Raw genomic sequence first — 17,714 nt, forward strand, 5'->3', positions numbered from 1 at the left:
TGCAGTGGTAAATGGGAGTGTTTCCTTAATTTCTCTTTCAGATTTTTCATCATTAGTATATAGGAATGCAAGAGATTCCTGTGCATTCATTTTGTATCCTGCAGCTTTACCAAATTCATTGATTAGCTCTAGTAGTTTTCTGGTGGAATCTTTAGGATTCTCTATGTATAGCATCATGTCATCTGCAAACAGTGACAGTTTTACTTCTTTTCCCATTTGTATTCCTTTTATTTCTTTTTCTTCTCTGATTGCCGTGGCTAGGACTTCCAAAACTATGTTGAATAATAGAGGTGAGAGTGGACATCCTTGTCTTGTTCCTGATCTTAGAGGAAATGCTTTCAGTTTTTCACCATTGAGAATGATGTTTGCTGTGGGTTTGTCATATATGGCCTTTATTATGTTGAGGTAGGTTCCCTCTGTGCCCACTTTCTGGAGAGTTTTTATCATAAGTGGCTGTTGAATTTTGTCAAAAGCTTTTTCTGTATCTATTGAGATGATCATATGGTTTTTATTCTTCAATTTGTTAATATGGTGTATCACATTGATTGATTTGCGTATATTGAAGAATCCTTGCATCCCTGGGATAAATCCCACTTGATCGTGGTGTATGATCCTTTTAATGTGTTGTTGGATTCTGTTTGCTCATATTTTGTTGAGGATTTTTGCATCTATATTCATCAGTGATATTGGTCTGTAATTTTCTTTTTTTGTAGTATCTTTGTCTGGTTTTGGTATCAGGGTGATGTTGTTGACCTCATAGAATGAGTTTGGGAGTGTTCCTTCCTCTGCAATTTTTGGGAAGAGTTTGAGAAGGATGGGTGTTAGCTCTTCTCTAAATGTTGGATGGAATTCACCTGGGAAGCCATCTGGTCCTGGACTTCTGTTTGTTGGAAGATTTTTAATTACAGTTTCAATTTCATTACTTGTGATTGGTCTGTCCATATTTTCTATTTCTTCCTGGTTCAGTCTTTCACTGAGTTTGTCCATTTCTTCCAGGTTGTCCAATTTATTGGCCTAGAGTTGCTTGTAGTAGTCTCTTAGGATGCTTTGTATTTCTGCCATGTCTGTTGTAACTTCTCCTTTTTCATTTCTAATTTTATTGATCTGCGTCCTCTCCCTCTTTTTCTTGATGAGTCTGGCTAATGGTTTATCAATTTTGTTTATCTTCTCAAAGAACCAGCTTTTAGTTTTATTGATCTTTGGTATTGTTTTCTTTGTTTCTATTTCATTTATTTCTGCTCTGATCTTTATGATTTCTTTCCTTCTACTAGCTTTGGGTTTTGTTTGTTCTTCTTTCTCTAGTTCCCTTAGGTATAAGGTTAGATTGTTTATTTGAGATTTTTCTTGTTTCTTGAGGTAGGCTTGTATTGCTATAAACTTCCCTCTTAGAACTGCTTTTACTGCATCCCATAGGTTTTGGATCATCGTGTTTTCATTGTCATTTGTCTCTAGGTATTTTTTGATTTCCTCTTTGATTTCTTCAGTGATCTCTTGGTTATTTAGTAATGTACTATTTAGCCTCCATGTGTTTGTGTTTTTTACTTTTTTTCCCCTGTAATTGATTTCTAATCTCATAGCGTTGTGGTCAGAAAAGATGCTTGATATGATTTCAGTTTTCTCAAATTTACTGAGGCTTGATTTGTGACCCAAGATGTGATCTGTCCTGGAGAATGTTACGTGTGCACTTGAGAAGAAAGTGTAATCTGCTGGTTTTGGGTGGAATGTCCTATAAATATCAATTAAATCTATCTGGTCTATTGTGTCATTTAAAGCTTGTGTTTCCTTATTAATTTTCTGTCTGGATGATCTGTCCATTGGTGTAAGTGAGGGGTTAAAGTCCCCCGCTATTATTGTGTTACTGTCAATTTCCTCATTTATAGCTGTTAGCAGTTGCCTTATGTATTGAGGTGCTCCTGTGCTTCAGATGGTGGCCGCCAGGTTTCTGCACCGTAAAGCTGAACACTTCTCTGTGTAGTTTTCGGGTCACCTGTCCAGAGGAGACTTTGAGTTTGTCGTCCATAGATGACTCCCACCTGAATTAATTATTACTGTGATGGTCGCTAAATGATGATCTTTTTTCTAACTCGGTTATCCCTTGTACATTTAGTCATTGGCGTTGTGCTGCAGTGCCTTCATCTTTTTAAAATTAGTCTTCTTGTTGTGTAGAGAACACTACCATAGGCCAAGTGCAGTGCCGCCATTTCCTGCCACAACTTGAAGCTAAGTGGTATTTTCCCTGCTTTTACTCACCTGGAAATATATGTTCGGAGGGGTTAGGTGACATGCCTAAGGCCAGGTGGTTAGTAATGAGTCAGGATTTAAACTCATGTCTGGCAGCCAAATCCCGTGCCCATTTGTTATGTCAGAGTTTTGTTTTTGTTGGCTTTCGTATGTAACAAATAATTGTTGAATGAATAACATTAAAACACTCTACGGTAAAGGCAAGTTTTAGAAACTATGTGGAATTGGTTTACTGTTTTTTTTATGCACTGTGGGCTTTAGAGGTGGGGAAAGATTGGTTTGTCTTCTCAGCTCACAGTTGAACTATGAGTTGAGTGCCCATGGAGCAGAAGTGAGCGGCAGACAGTGGTGTGCATTGCTAGGAGGCTCAGAGCATTAGCCTGGCTCCTGCAACTCTTAAAACAGACTGTGTTACCTTGTTCCAAAATATTTCATAGTCTTATTAAAAATGGCTGAAAGGAAAGCTATAGTAAAACTGTAATTTAAAGGTGGGAGGTAGCTTTTTTTGTCTTGAGGATCATGGTCAACAGCAAGTTCCCCATAACCTGTCATGAGTAGGAAGAATTATTTTAGGAAGATGGAACTGCCTTTCACTACATCATTCTTATACAACCCCAGGCAGTCTTAGTTTTCCTATATAGCCAATTACATTAAAACCACCATCCAAGAGTTTATTAAAACATTTCTTATGTCTTTATATTTTAGTGTTCTCAGCGTCATGAAAGCTTTGTTTGTCTGGAGTCCGTGATTATGACAGAAAACCCAGCTTGATCTGTCTTAAACAGAAGTAATGGTAAAAAACAAGCCCATGTGCATCATGTACTGCATGTGAGCCTCAAGCTGGAGCGCTCACTTCCAACACACGGCAACTCATTTAACCCTGACAGCCACCCTGCTGTCCCCATTTCATAGGTGGTGGTACTTAGACACAGTGGCTAAGTAACTTGCCCAGCATCACACAGCTAGTAAACATTGGAGCATTTATTGGTTTTAAAACTTGAAATGTCCATGGGGTAGGGCTGGCCTCAGCGGCAGCTTGAGAGGCCTTCAAAGAATCAGTGCCTCATCTTGAAGTTTGCCTTCTCTGTTGCTGTTATTCTCGAGCTTCCCTGCTCCCCTCCTCACTGTAAGCCCAGACTCCCACCTTCATCCGTGCGTGACCTGGCCCAGCTGCTAGGATGAGGGGACTTTGGTGCCAGGGCTGCAAGCACTTGGAACCATGAGGACTAAGAATTGGAGAGGGTGGGCTCCCAAGGAAATCTGGAATGATGAGGGTGCTGACCCACGAAAAAGAAGCGCTCTCTAAATGCCTGTGTGCAAAGTCACGCTTTCTTATTATAAATTTAAATATTTCAGGGAAATATTCCCTGATTGTACTACATTCTAAGATTTGGGCCGCAAACCACTTGCTAACGTTATCCACTCTCTTCATGATTTTGTTCTCTCTGCTGCTTCTAGGAGTTTTATCTTTGCAGACCTCCTCTGAAATTGTCCTTTCATGATAGACCCTCAACCTGTGTGACTGCTTTAGATGTTCTTACGATGCTAGATTTTTTTTTTTAGGTCCCAAGACTCCCAAGAACTTCATTAACTGTTGCAGATATGGAGCAACTCTGGATTCTGTACAAGAATTAAACTTTTAATTGAGGTATAAAATGCATACAGAAAGGGTACAAATTAGTGAATTTTCACAAAGCTTGTATCTATGTAATTACTCCCAGAAAAATAAATAGAACATTCCATTGACACAGAAGCCGCCGCCACCCCCTCCCCACACAGTTTTAGAATTCCTCACGTGTCCGGAGGGGAATCCAGCAAACTGTGGCTTCTGTTTTCCACTCCTTCCTTTTTCTGGGATTGTGATGCCTACATCTCTAGTTTTTTCTCTCCAGCTCTGAGAGACCACCCCCAGCTCCACTGGTTTATTGCCTCTTAAAGGCTACCTTTTTCTCAGCCTTTTGTCCTGGGCCTGGAATGGGTACATTTCCCAAGGGAGAAAGCAGCCTTAGCTGTCCCTCCCTGGAACGGTTGTCCTTCCTGCTTTTCTCAAGGCCTGGGTGCCTCAATAGGTCACTAATGACTTAACACGGGTGTTGGATGTTTGGTTTGGTTTGGTATGTTATCTGGCTTTTCTGGTTAGTCTGGGCAGGAGAGTTGATCTGCTGCCAGTTTTTTGGTTTTTTTGTTTGTTTTTTTTTTTAAGGCAGTTTTTTTAGAGCACTTTTAGATTCATAGTACAGTTGAGAGGAAAGTGTAGAGATCCCATATCGCCCGTGCCTCCACGTATGCACAGCTTCCCGCACCATCAGCATCCCTCGCCAGAGTGGTACCTTTGTTACAGTCAACAGACCTGCATCGACATCGCTGTTACCTAAAGTCCATAGTTTACGTGAGGGTTCACTCTTGCTGTTGTACGTTCCGTGGGTTTGGACAAGTGTGTCATGACATGTATCCACCATTATAGGATCAGACGGAGTAGCTGCACAGCCCTAAAAATCCCTTTGCTCCGCCTCGTCATCCCTCCCTCTCCACTAACCCCCGGTGACTGCTGATCTTTTTACTGTCTCCATAGTTTTATCTTTTCCAGAATGTCATATCATCAGGATCATACAGAACGCAGCTTTTTCAGATTGGCTTCTTTCACTTAGTGATATGCGTTTAAGGTTCCTCCATGGCTTTCAGCGCCTGGCTGGCTCATCTCATTTTAGTGCTGAGTGACAGTCACTGTCTGGATGGACCACAGTTTATTTATCCCTTCACCTACTGAAGGACATACTGGTTGCTTCCAAGTTTTGGCAATTCTGAATAAAGCTGCTATAAGCATACGTGTGCACGTTTTTGTGTGGACGTAAGTTTTCAGCTCCTTTGGGTGAATACCAAGGAAGCCTGATTGCTGGATGGAATGGTAAGAGTAAGTTTAGTTTTGTAAGAGACTGCCAAACTGCCTTCCAACGTGGCTGCACCGTTTTGCCTGCCCACCAGCAGCAGCGAGAGTTACTGTTGCTCCACGTTCTCGCCGGCATTTGGTGTTGTCAGTGTTCTAGTTTTTGGCCATTCTAAAGGTGTGTAGTGGTATCTCACTGTTGTTTAATTTGCATTTGCCTGATGACATTATGTGGAGCATGTTTTCATCTGCTTACTTGCTATCTGTATATCTCCTTTGATGAGGTGTCAGTTGAGGTCTTTGGCCTATCTTTTAATCAGGTTGTTTGTTTTCTTATTATTTTCTTATTATTGAGTTTTAAGAGTTTTTTGTGAATTTGTGTAGCAGTCCTTTATCAGGTGTGTCTTTTGCAAACATTTCTTCCTGTCTGTGGCTTGTCTTCTAATTCTCTTGACATTGTTTTTCACAGAGCAGTTTATATTTTAATGAAGTCCAACTTACCCATTTTCTCTTTCATGGATTGTCCACCAGTTACTTTTTAAAAGAGGGTATTCATTTGTTTTCTTGTTTAGTTTGGTGTTTATTTTGCTTATCTTGTCCTCAGTCTTTCTTTGACCACCATATTTAAAAAGAAACCTTCCATTCTCAGTCCTCTTTTCTACTTAATTTTTCTTCATAACACTTGTTGCTACCTGGAATTGTATGATTATTTGTGATATTTTATGTTTATTATGTCTCCTCTGCTGGAATATACAATTCATGAAGTTAGGGACCTTGTCTGCCATGTTTTCTGCTGTATTCCCAGCCCTTAAAGCAATTCATGGGATGTAGAAGATGCTCAGAGATTTATTAAAGAAATGAATAGATGTGTGCTTCTTTCTCAGGTGTATGACTTGTTTGTGGAGGGGGAAACATGATGGATGTGAGTGCAGGTGTCATAGGTACACACTGGGGCCTGCCTGCCCTTCAGATAAGTTACTGTAGCTTCTTCCCTCATCACCACCACCACCTTTCCCATTTTTAAGTGTACAGTTCAGTGGTATTAAATGCATTCATAATGTGCAGCCATCACCACCATCCATCTCCAGAACTCTTTTCATTTGTAAAATGAAAACTTAATAATTCCCGTCTCCCCACAGCCCCTGGCAACCACCATTATACTTTTTTTTTTTTTTAATAAATTTATTTATTTATTTTTATTTTTGGCTGTGTTAGGTCTTTGTTGCTGTGCGCGGGCTTTTCTCTAGTTGCGGCGAGCGGGGGCTACTCTTCGTTGCGGTGTGCGGGCTTCTCATTGGGTGGCTTCTCTTGTTGTGGAGCACAGTCTCTAGGCGCACGGGCTTCAGTAGTTGTGGCTCACGGGCTCTAGAGTGCAGGCTCAGTAGTTGGGGTGCACGGGCTTAGTTGCTTCGCGGCATGTGGGATCTTCCCTGAGCAGGGCTTGAACCCGTGTCCCCTGCATTGGCAAGCGGATTCTTAACCACTGCACCACCAGGGAAGCCCTACTTTTTTTTTTAAAATAAATTTATTTATTTAATTTATTTACTTTTGGCTGCTTTGGTTCTTTGTTGTTGTGCGTGGCTTTCTCTAGTTGTGGCCAGCGGGGGCTACTCTTCATTGCAGTGCACGGGCTTCTCATTGTGGTGTCTTCTCTTGTTGTGGAGCACGGGCTCTAGGCATGCGGGCTTCAGTAGTTGTGGCACACGGGCTCTAGAGCACAGGCTCAGTAGTTGTGGCGCACAGGCTTAGTTGCTCCGCCACACGTGGGGTCTTCCTGGACCAGGGCTCAAACCCGTGTCTGCTGCATTGGCAGGCGGATTCTTAACCATTGTGCCACAAGGGAAGCCCTATACTTTTTGTCTGTATGATTTTGACTGCTCTTAAGTACCTCGTATCAGTGGAATCATAGTGTTTGTCCTTTTGTGACTGGCTTATTTCACTGAGCATAATGTCTTCAGGGTTCATCCATGTTGTAGCAGGTGTCAGAATTTCCTTCCTTTTTAAGGCTGAATAATATTCCATCATATGGATATGCCACATTTTGCTTATCCATCCATCTATCAGTGGACACTTGGGTTTCTTCCACGTTTTAGCTACTGTGAACAGTGCTGCTATGAACATGAGTGTACAGATATCTCATCGAGACCCTGATTTCAGCTTTGGGGGGTATATATCCAGAAGTGGAATCGCTGGATCATGCGATAATTCTGTTTTTAATCTTTTGAGGAAGTGACACTAGCTCCACCGTTTTACATTCTCACCAATAGTGCACAGGGTTCCATTTCTACATATCCTCACCAACATTTGTTATTTCCTGTGTTTTTTTTTTTTTTTTTTTTACATAGTAGCCATTCTAATTGGTATGAGGGGTACCTCACTGTAGTTTTGATTTACATTTTCCCTGATGATTAATGACGTTGAGCATCTTTCTTGTGTTTATTGTCTGTTTGCATATATTCTTTGGAGACTTTCAAGTCCTTTTCCCATTTTTGATCTGGTTGTTTTGTTGTTGTTGAGTTTATAAGTTCTCTATAGGTTCTGGATATTAACCCCTTATCAGATACATGATTTGCAAATATTTCCTCCCCTTCTGTGGGGTTTGCCTTTTCACTCTGTTCATAGTTCTTTCAGTGCACGAAATTTAAAAATTTTCACGGAGCCCAGTTTGTCTATTTTTTCTTTTGTTACCTGTGTCTCTGGTGTCACATCCAAGAAATCTTTGCCAAATCCAATGCTGAGAAGCTTTGCCCTATCTTTCTTCCAAGAGTTTTATAGTTTTAGCTTTTACATATAGGTCTTTGATCCATTTTGAGTTAACTTTTATATTTGGTATGTGGTAAGACTCAAATTCCATTCTTCTGCATGTGGGTGTCTAGTTTTCCCAGCACCATTTGTTGAAGAGACTGTCCTTTCCTCATTGAATGCTCTTGACACACTTGTTGAAAATAATTTGAGCATATATGCGAGGGTCTATTACTGGGCTCTCTGTTCTAGTCGTTTGTCTATATGCCTATCTTTATGCCAGTACCTCACTGTCTTGACTTTTGTAGCTTTGTTGCAGTTTCTTTTAAATCCCTAATTAATTGTATCTTCTACCTCAGAGTCCATCATTCTAGAAATGTAGCTGGGTTATTGCACTTTCTGGTTTACCCACAGGTTAAATAAGAATAATCCTCGCACTGATTGCTAGTTGAGTTGGATCATTTCTGTATTCAACAAAACTTGTTTGTTCTTTCAGCCCACTTGTAACCTACTTTACAGTATATCCCCATTATTGTAGCATTTCACTGCTTGGAAAAGCTGGCATTTGCAGTGTTTTCCTTTACAGATTACTATAATCTTTAACAATAACAGTGTACCCATCCTGGGTTCCTCAGGTGTCTTGCTGCATATACTATATTTCAACAATCATTCACTCAATAGACATTAATTTAAATTAACTTTACACATAAGGAGTATGAAAAAAAATTTAGAGTAGGAGTTAGTACTAATGGTGGGTGCACAAATTCATGTCCACAGACTCCCTCAGATACATAGTGAAAGGGGTGGGGGTTTTTTTTGGTAAAATCTTTTCATGGAATAGAGAAGATGTTTTGAATATCAGCACTGCATTTAATGCCTGGGTTTTTACTCACCACACGAATGGCCATGACGTGCTAGACACCGGCGGGCACCAGGACTGCAGAGATGATTGGGGGGGGGGGGGCTCTGGGAGACGGCCATCAGGTTAGGGTCTGTGATGTGCTCTGGTTGTGCACAGTCCGGGACGTGTGCCTGGGTGGCAGCGGCGGCGGGAACCACAGGAAAGATCACAGTTGAACAGCCTTGAAGGAAGAAGAAAAGGCGGGTGCATACGAGGTCACAGGAGCAGGAAGGGGCCTGATACTGGGAGGCCAGAGGAGGATAGGGAGGGAGTGGGAGGAGATTAGACCGAGAGAGGCTAGCAGGAAGCTGATTTCAAAGAACCTGATGTGCTCTGCTGGAGGGTTTATATTTTAGTCCTGGAGACAAAAAGAACCATTGCTATATTTAGTCAGCAGTACCAAATGGCAAGCATGGTAATGGGTGATCGGGTTGGGCAACTGAAAACAGGGAGACCAATGAGGAACTTGTTGGCTGAAGACCTAGCAGGGAAAAAAAAGGATGTACTTAACCTGAAGTTATCCTCATATAATTGGTGCTACTCATTTTTTAGAGGCAGTTTACAGTTCCTTAGAGCAGTGAGAAGTGAATTTATTACTGAGGGCTTTCCTCAGATTCTAGCTATATCTTTCATTCACAAGCAACCAAAAATTTGGCGTAAATCGCCTTAATTGGAAAAAAGAAAGTCTTGTACAGCTGCAAGTCCAGAATGAGGACTGGCCCTGCCTGGCTCAGCTCAGAGCTCACAGTGTCATTAGGGCGTCCGCCCGCCTCCCAGCACCAGCTTGGTTTTGCAGCCACTGCCGGGGACTGGAGGGCAAATGGCAGTGAGCACGTTTCCAGCGTCCTGCCATCCTGCTCTCACACTGTGCGGAGGGTGTGTTCCCTGCGCTCCCAGCAGGAATCTTGTGTGGAGGGCCCATTTTCTAGTGCTCATTTCTGATTGGTCACATGCCTCTCTCTGCGCCAGTCTTTGTGGCCAGAGGGATGAAGGCCCCAGATGGGAGTGGCATTAGTCCCATTCAGACACTTGGTGGTTTGGTTTCTCAGGACTCTTGTTAACAGGAAGCTGTGGGAGGCGGGTGCCGCGCAGCGAACAGCAGACGTCGTTGATCCCAGCTGCATTTCACAATGCCGTGGTCTTTTCCTTCCTCCAGTTCTCAGTTTCCTTTTTGGTAGAAGACGGCAAGACAAAGTCAATCAAAACTCTAGCCTTATGTTACCTCACAGTAGTGTCTGGAAAAGCGCCTGACAATAGATTCTCGGCCTGAGAAGTCCTTTAGCCACATCTTCTTTTGGTGCTTGATAATTGTGTTCTGTCTTTAAGATTATGACTTTGAAGAATCATAGTTGATTTGCTGAGTTTACCTAATAAATATTTGACACATGCGTAATATTCTATGTTTATGTCTAAGTGGACTTATAATTAGTATAGTACAGAAAATATAGCAAGTAAAAAAGAAATATCTTGAGCTTTTTTATACTGTGTTCTTTTAAGGTCTAATTATTAGTTCAGTGCTAATGGGAAATGAATAAGTCATAATACATTCACACAGTACATGAAGGCAGAAAAAAATAGAATAAGGGAGCTCTCAAATACAGTAAGTGGCAAGAGCAGGATGCATAAAAATATATCTAGTATACTAGTGTTGGTATAGCTTTTGCTATAGACTTGATGGTGTTTCTTAATGAATTCAGCCTAAAATTGCAAGGCAAAGCAGCACGTATAAGCAAAATTTGTAATGTGGTAAAGTCTTTCTAACAGCTAACGTTGTTTGAATCACAAATAATGTCAAGTTGCTTTATGCATTTTCATTATGTCAAAAGTTAAAACAAGAAACAAAATCTCCATTCCCACACAAATTTGCACTGGATATGTTGTCCAAGGTCAAACTGCAGTTCTAGCAGCATTTTTCACACCTTGACACAGTGCAAAGGAAATGTCTGTATCTCAGAATCTATTTAACTTCAGTGAGAAGCTCCCACCTAACTTTCACTTGGGAGTGATTGATTGCAATATGATGACATGCTAAAAGGCACGTATCAAGGGAAGAAGCTAACAGAATTTTATAAATTCCTTCTAAGCAATTCATCTGTTCCATTGAACCCATGCCTGTGGATTAATGTCAATAAAGACATTTTCAAAGATGAAATTCATAAAATCTTAAAAATCAGCATTAACAGGGTAGTTAGGTAAGAACCAAAAAAGACATCTAGATTGGAAAGGAAGAACGGAAACTATCTCTATTGACATATGACATGGTGTTGTGTATAGAAAATCCTAAGGAATGAAATTAAGAAAATTCCATTTACAATAGTATGAAAAAGAATAAAATATGTAGGAATAAATTTAACAAAAGAAGTGTAAGACTTGCACACTAAAAATTATAAAACATCATTGACAGAAATCAAAGAGACCTAATAAATGGAAAAGCATTCCATGTTCATGATCAGAAGACTTAATATTGTTAACATAGCAATGCTCCCCAAACTGATCTACAGATTCAAGGCAATCCCTATCAGAATCCCAGCTGCCTTTGTTGCAGAAATTGGCAAGCTGATCCTAAAATTCATACGGAAATGCAAGGGACCCAGAATAGCCAAAACAATTTGTAAAAGCAGAACGAAGTTGGAGGACTAACACTTGCCAGTTTTAAAACTTACTGCAAGGCTCCTGTAAGCAAGATGGTTTGATCCTGGCATGTATATGGCTGGCCGTATGTAATGGAACTGAGAATTCAGAAATAAACCTTTGTAGTTTCCAACAAGACCATTCAATGGGGGAAAGAATAGTCTTCAACAAAAGGTGCTGGGACAACGGGATAACCACGTGTAAAAGAATGAAGTTGGACTCCTATCTCATACCACATACAAATATTAACTCAAGATGGATTATAGACCTAAATGTAAGAGCTAAAAGTATAAAACTTAGGAGAAAACATAAGAGTAAATCTTCATGACTTGGATTAGGCAATGGTTTCTTAGATACCAAAGCACAAGCAGCCAAAGAAGATATCAATGTATTAACTTCATCACAGTGAAAAACTTTTATACTTCAAAGGACATCATCAAGAAAGTGAAAAGACAACCCATAGAATTAGATAAAATAGGGACTTCCCTGGTGGTCCAGTGGTAAGAAATCCGCCTTCCATTGCAGGGGACTCGGGTTTGATCCCTGGTCATAGAACTAAGATCCCACGTGCTGCGGGGCAACTAAGCCTGCGCGCCTCAACTAGAGAGCCTGCGTGCCACAACTAGAGAGAGAAAACCCGCACGCCACAACTAGAAAGAAGCCCGCACCGCAACAAAAGATCCTGCATGCCTCAGCGAAGATCCCGTGTACCACAACTAAGACCCGACGCAGCCAAAAAAATAATAATAATAAAGAAAATAAATATTTAAAAAATGAATTAGATAAAATATTTGCAAATCATTTATATCTGATAAGGGATGTGTATTCGAATAGATAATTTAAAAATGGGCAAAAGATTTGAATAGACATCTGTCCAAAGAAGATACACAAATGGCCAATAAGCACATTAAAAGGTGCTTAACTTCATTGGTCATTAGGGAAAATGATGAGATACCACTTCATCCTCACTAGGATGGCTAAAATAAAAAACACAGACGATAACAAATGTTGGTGAGGATGTAGAGAAATTAGAATCCTCATATACTTCTGGTGTGATTGTAAAATGGTATAGCTGCTTTGAAGAATAGTCTGGCAGCTCTTCAAAAGGTTGAATATAGAGTTACCATGTGACTCAGCAATTCCACTCCTAGGTATATCCCCAACAAGATTGAAAATATGTGTGCATACAAAAACTTGTATATGAATGTTCATAGCAGTATTATTCACAGTAGCCGAAAGGTGAGATCAATCCAGATGTCCATCAGTGGATGAATGGATAAACAAAATGTGGTACATCCATGCAGTGAAATATTATTTAGTCATAAAAGGGAATGAAGTACTGATACATGCCACAACATGAATGAGCCTTTAAAATGTTACACTAAACAAAAGAAACCAGGCAGGAAAGGATGTGGATTGTATAATTCCATTTATATGAAATGTCTAGCGTAGGAAAATCTATAGAGACAACAGATTAGTAGGTACCAGTGACTTGGGAGAGAGAGGAATGGGAAGTAACTGCTAGTGGGTACAGGGCTTATTTTTGGGGTGATGGAAAATGTTTCAAAATAAGGTAATGGCGGGACTTCCCTGGTGGCGCAGTGGTTAAGAATCCGCCTGCCAATGCAGGGGACATGGGTTCGATCCCTAGTCCAGGAAGATCCCACATGCCGCAGAGCAACTAAGCCTGTGCGCCACAACTATTGAGCCTGTGCTCTAGAGCCCGCAAGCCACAACTACTGAGGCCCGTGCGCCTAGCGCCCGAACTCTGAAACAAGAGAAGCCACCGCAATGAGAAGCCCGCGCACAGCAACAAAGAGTAGCCCCCGCTCGCCGCAACTAGAGAAAGCCTGCGTGCGGCAACAAAGACCCAATGCAGCCAAAAATAAATTAATTAAAAAAAAATAAGGTAATGGTGATTGTTGCACAACCCTGTGAATTATACTAAAAACCACTGAATTGTATATTTAAAAAGCAAATTCTATGGTATGTGACAAATAAAGCGAGTGCCAGACACGTGTTCTAGGTGAAGAGCTACAGGAACTCTTCTCATTTCTCTATTCTTGACTTACGAGTATTCCATTTAAAAAACGAAAAACTAAAAACAACTTTCCACTGTTAAAGGAGTATGACCTAGTTACAAGAAAAGTTATAGATTCCTATTCCTGCTCACCAAGAGACAAGCTTCTTGGTGGCCTCTTAGTACATTTCTCTCAGACATTTTAATGCACATTAATAGGTGTGCATGTGTATTTTAACCAAAAATGAGATCATACTGTTGTATAAACTACTTCTCTTATATATATTGTGAGTAGCTTCCCATGTCAGTAAATACACTTCATAATCTCTTTAATGGCTGTAATATCTAATTGCCTGGATGAATTATAACTTATTAACCAAGTCCTCCTTATTTGACATTTAGGTTGTTTCTACACGTTTGCTGTTATTGACAGCTATATAATCAACATCACTGTAGCTAAATCTATGCACACTTCGGTGATTTTTTTTCCTTAGGCTAAATTCCTGTAAGTAGAATTATTGATCAAAAGTACATATGCATGTTTAAGATACTTGATATGTATTGTCAAACTGCCCTCCAGAAGGAGTGTGTGTCCATGTGAATTTTGAAAGTCCCTTCTGTCTGTATAATAAAACTTTATTTGGACCTTTGAATGTGTTATTAACCCTGCTGAGCTTTAATATAGCTCCAGTAGTGGACTTCCACCACTGGACCACCAGTGGACTTCCCTGGTGGTCCAGTGGGTAGGACTCCATGCTCCCAACGTGGGGGGCCGGGGTTCAATCCCTGGTTGGGGAACTAGATCCTGCATGCTGCAACTAAAAGATCTCGCATGCCGTAACTAAGACCTGGCGCAGCCAAAATAAAAATAAATAAATAAATAAATATTTAAAAAAAATATATATATATATATGTAGTTTCAGTAGAGAAACATGTTTATAATGCTGAGTAAAGAGAAAGCCAGTCTCAGCAACTCAAACAGAAAGGAGTCCTGTTTTCAGTAATTACACAGAACTTTTCTACCTTCTTTGTTTTATACGCTGTGAACAATAGAGGAAAATTATAACATTTTCCTCTGTCTTCAGAAGCTTCAAATCTACGTTGTTATGGTTCTGTTTCTGCTCCTGTGAAAGGACAAGCTCTGTCTCCAGAAGATATCGCTGATAAGGAATGTCAGGTTTCAGGTGTTGTCCAGCCAAACACATTAGATAAATGGAAATATACTGAGAGTTCTTACTTGGCCATCAAGCACATTTTCCCTTGGCAAATGGAATTGACACCACTCAGCCAGCAAATATGTTTTTCGGGTTCACGAGATCTGCAAACATGCCCAAGAAATTAAATAAAATGTATGTTAATTATGATGAGTATAGAGGGGAGGGGTCCTCCCACTCTTATCTGGTGGCATGAAAGTAATTTTATGTATTTGATCAAAGTAAAGATTGCCTACACAGTTTATGGTATATGATTTGATCCAAGAGATCTTTTGAATTTATTATTATTGTGCTTTTCCTTTCTTCCATCTCATTCATTAATTCATATCTATTTCCTGAGGCCCCACTGTAGGCCAAATATTCTTCTAAGGAGTTTTCTTAATTTTGCCTTTGTCTTTCTTTCTAATCTTCCCCCCCCCCCCCCCCCCGCCGCCTGTCTGTTCACTGGTTTTAATAATAATTTACCAAATGAAGGGCAAAATGAAGTGGCAAAGCAATTAAAAATACTCAAGTCCCAGTTTAGGGAGGTAAAGTAAACCTACATCTTGGAATATTGTATAACCAAAGAATTTGTAGTAACATGGGGGTAATGTTTACAATATAAGTTAAGTACAAAATTGTACAAATAGTGTGAATTCAATCTTGTTTTTTTTAAAGCATGTGAAAAAGACCAAATGAAGCAGACCAAATTGTTATAATTTTCTCTGGGTGGTAGGATCGTGGATGATTTGCTTTCTTCCTGCTTTTCCAATTTTCCTTAGTTTTTATAACGGGCATATATAATCAAGGGGAAAATAAGCTTAAAATACATAAAATATTTTATATCTGTTGTTTTTTAGACTGCAAGATATAGGAATGAACCATTCACCTGTTAAATGTTAAGATCTGCTAGTAAGGGACTTCCCTGGCGGTCCAGTGGTTAGGACTTTGCCCTTCAACCGCAGGGGGCACGGGTTCAATTCCTGGTCTGGGAGCTAGGATCCTGTATGCCGTGTGGTGCGGCCGGGGGAAAAAAAAATCTGCTGGTAACATGAACAGTCATTATTGACGAGTGGGAAGTACAGAAAAGAGGACATTTAATTGTGTGTATAGTTTAGAATTTATACTGAAATTTAAATGATAACACTTGAATTTACATGTGAATGAGTTTATTAGCATTTTCTATAAATATAAATGGGTCAGATTTATTGAGATCATAAATCCTAAATAATAATTACTTCAGGAACAGATATCAAAACAATGGATTATTCTGAAGTGTTCTGATTGACAGTGTCCTGTGGTCTCTTAATTTATTAGTGTGTACCAATTTGTGAATGAAAATAATTTGGTAGGGGAATATATGTGTAAGTATGTGGGAAATAATAAGTGTTTGAAACTTGTGATTCAGCATTGATCATTGAAACTCGTCCAATCTTATTTTAGGAGAATGACATCTTCCTGGGCTGGGAAAAAGGAGCTTATAAGAAATGGGGAAAGAGTAAGAAAAAGTGCTCAGATCTAACTCTAGAAGAAATGAAAAAACAGGCTGCTGTCCAGTGTCTTCGATCTGCTTCTGATGAAGTAAGTTTACATTTGATTTCTAATACTTAGGGGAGAAAAAAAGGAGGCGGTGTTTCTTAAAAGTTTACCGATAATACATCTTGACCAAAAAAACCTTAGAAAAGTAAAGTACTCATTATCTCACCAGTGTTACGTAAACATTGTCATTTTTTCCTTTATAGCATTTTTCTATATATATTGAGTTTTATATAATATATTCTTTTTTATGTACTATTATAATTGGAGAATACATAAAATTTTATATATTTTTTCCCCATTTAACATATATTTCATTTTGTTATTATTGATACATTATCTTTATTCTTTTTAGTGGCTAAGTTATATTTCATCAAATAATATTCTAATAGCCACCTAATATATTCTTTATTACTGGATATTTAGATTGCTCTTGATTTTTTGTTATGCTGTCTAGAATATATTCATGCGTGGCTTTTCCCATGGTATATCTATATATTTTGGATACATTGCTGGAAGTGGGAAAGCAGTTCTAACATTTAAGAACACTATGTTTGCTTGATTCATAATTTTTTGTTTGTTTTTAAGGAAAATATTATAAGATTGTTTTAGTGACCTTTTAACGTTTCATGTAAAATATTTCTTATGTCCTTCAGCATCCTGAAATAACAACATAGTTTTAGAACATAATCGCCTATTTAAATTAATACTCTGATTCTTTGTTACTCACTATACAATATAATCTCTGAGATCATAACTACTTAGAAAATTATTTTGCTTTTACCATGCTATTTGAGATAGTGTGCTTTAAGCACCTTTACAATTCAAAGTTAAATTGAGAAGATTCATACCAGGTGTGTAGAGAAGCTTCCGACCTGCAGAAACTTCCTTCCTAAATTAAGTTATCAGGCGGTCTGATGTTGGGGGTAACCAGCTTTGCTCCATTTGATAATCTGCAGAAGTTCTGTTTTGTCTCCCACGTACCACACATGCCCTTGACAGCTTGTTCAGTGCTTCCCAGCTGTGTGTTCTCATCCTGCTCAGAGTTGTCTGTGGGAGCCCGACTCCCTGGCCTGTGCCCATGGCACCTGGTGCATACCCTCACATCCTAAATGCAGTTGTGCATTTCTGTCTTCCCTTCACGACTGTGCTCCTTGGACGCCAGGACTGTGAGTTCCCCATATTTGCATCTCCTGGTGCCTAGCGGAGTGAGTGCCTGTCGTGTAGAAGGTCCTGCATTTCTCTTGAATTGAGTTGAACCTCAGTTTCCAAAGAGTCTTCCACTTTCATCCAGTCCTTCTTTTTCCCCTTCCCACTGTTTTCCTCTCCCTCACCCCTTGGATTTTTTTTTAACTTCTGATTTCTTGAAGCTGCTGCCTCATAGACTGTGGGATAGGAATTTGGAAGTTACCACTCATGTGGTTATCTTAGGTACCTTTTTGTTACAAAGAGAAGGAACAATAATTAACCTAGTTTAAGAAAAAATGGAAATATACATAAAGGTTACAGGGATATCTCACTGAAACCCAGTGCTGGAAATGCAGCAGCCTGGGGAGTGACCTGAAC

The 17,714-nt window shown here is 39.7% G+C and overlaps 1 protein-coding gene across 8 annotated transcripts in view; it reads left to right on the top strand.

Moving 5' to 3' along the window:
* KIAA0232 overlaps positions 1 to 17,714 on the top strand; it is an 88,198-nt gene that overhangs the window by 38,886 nt on the left and 31,598 nt on the right. For all 8 annotated transcript variants that reach the window (XR_014244480.1, XM_082391428.1, XM_082391432.1 and 5 more), the window contains exon 3: positions 16,056 to 16,193. Coding sequence is in view for 7 of the 8 variants with exons in the window: in XM_082391428.1 (XP_082247554.1) it covers positions 16,056 to 16,193 (138 nt within the window). In the remaining variant the exon portion in view is untranslated. The remainder of the gene's footprint in view (positions 1 to 16,055; positions 16,194 to 17,714) is intronic.

The sequence above is a fragment of the Balaenoptera borealis genome (genome assembly GCF_965194805.1).
Source record: "Balaenoptera borealis genome assembly, chromosome: 4".
Lineage (NCBI taxonomy): Eukaryota > Metazoa > Chordata > Mammalia > Artiodactyla > Balaenopteridae > Balaenoptera > Balaenoptera borealis.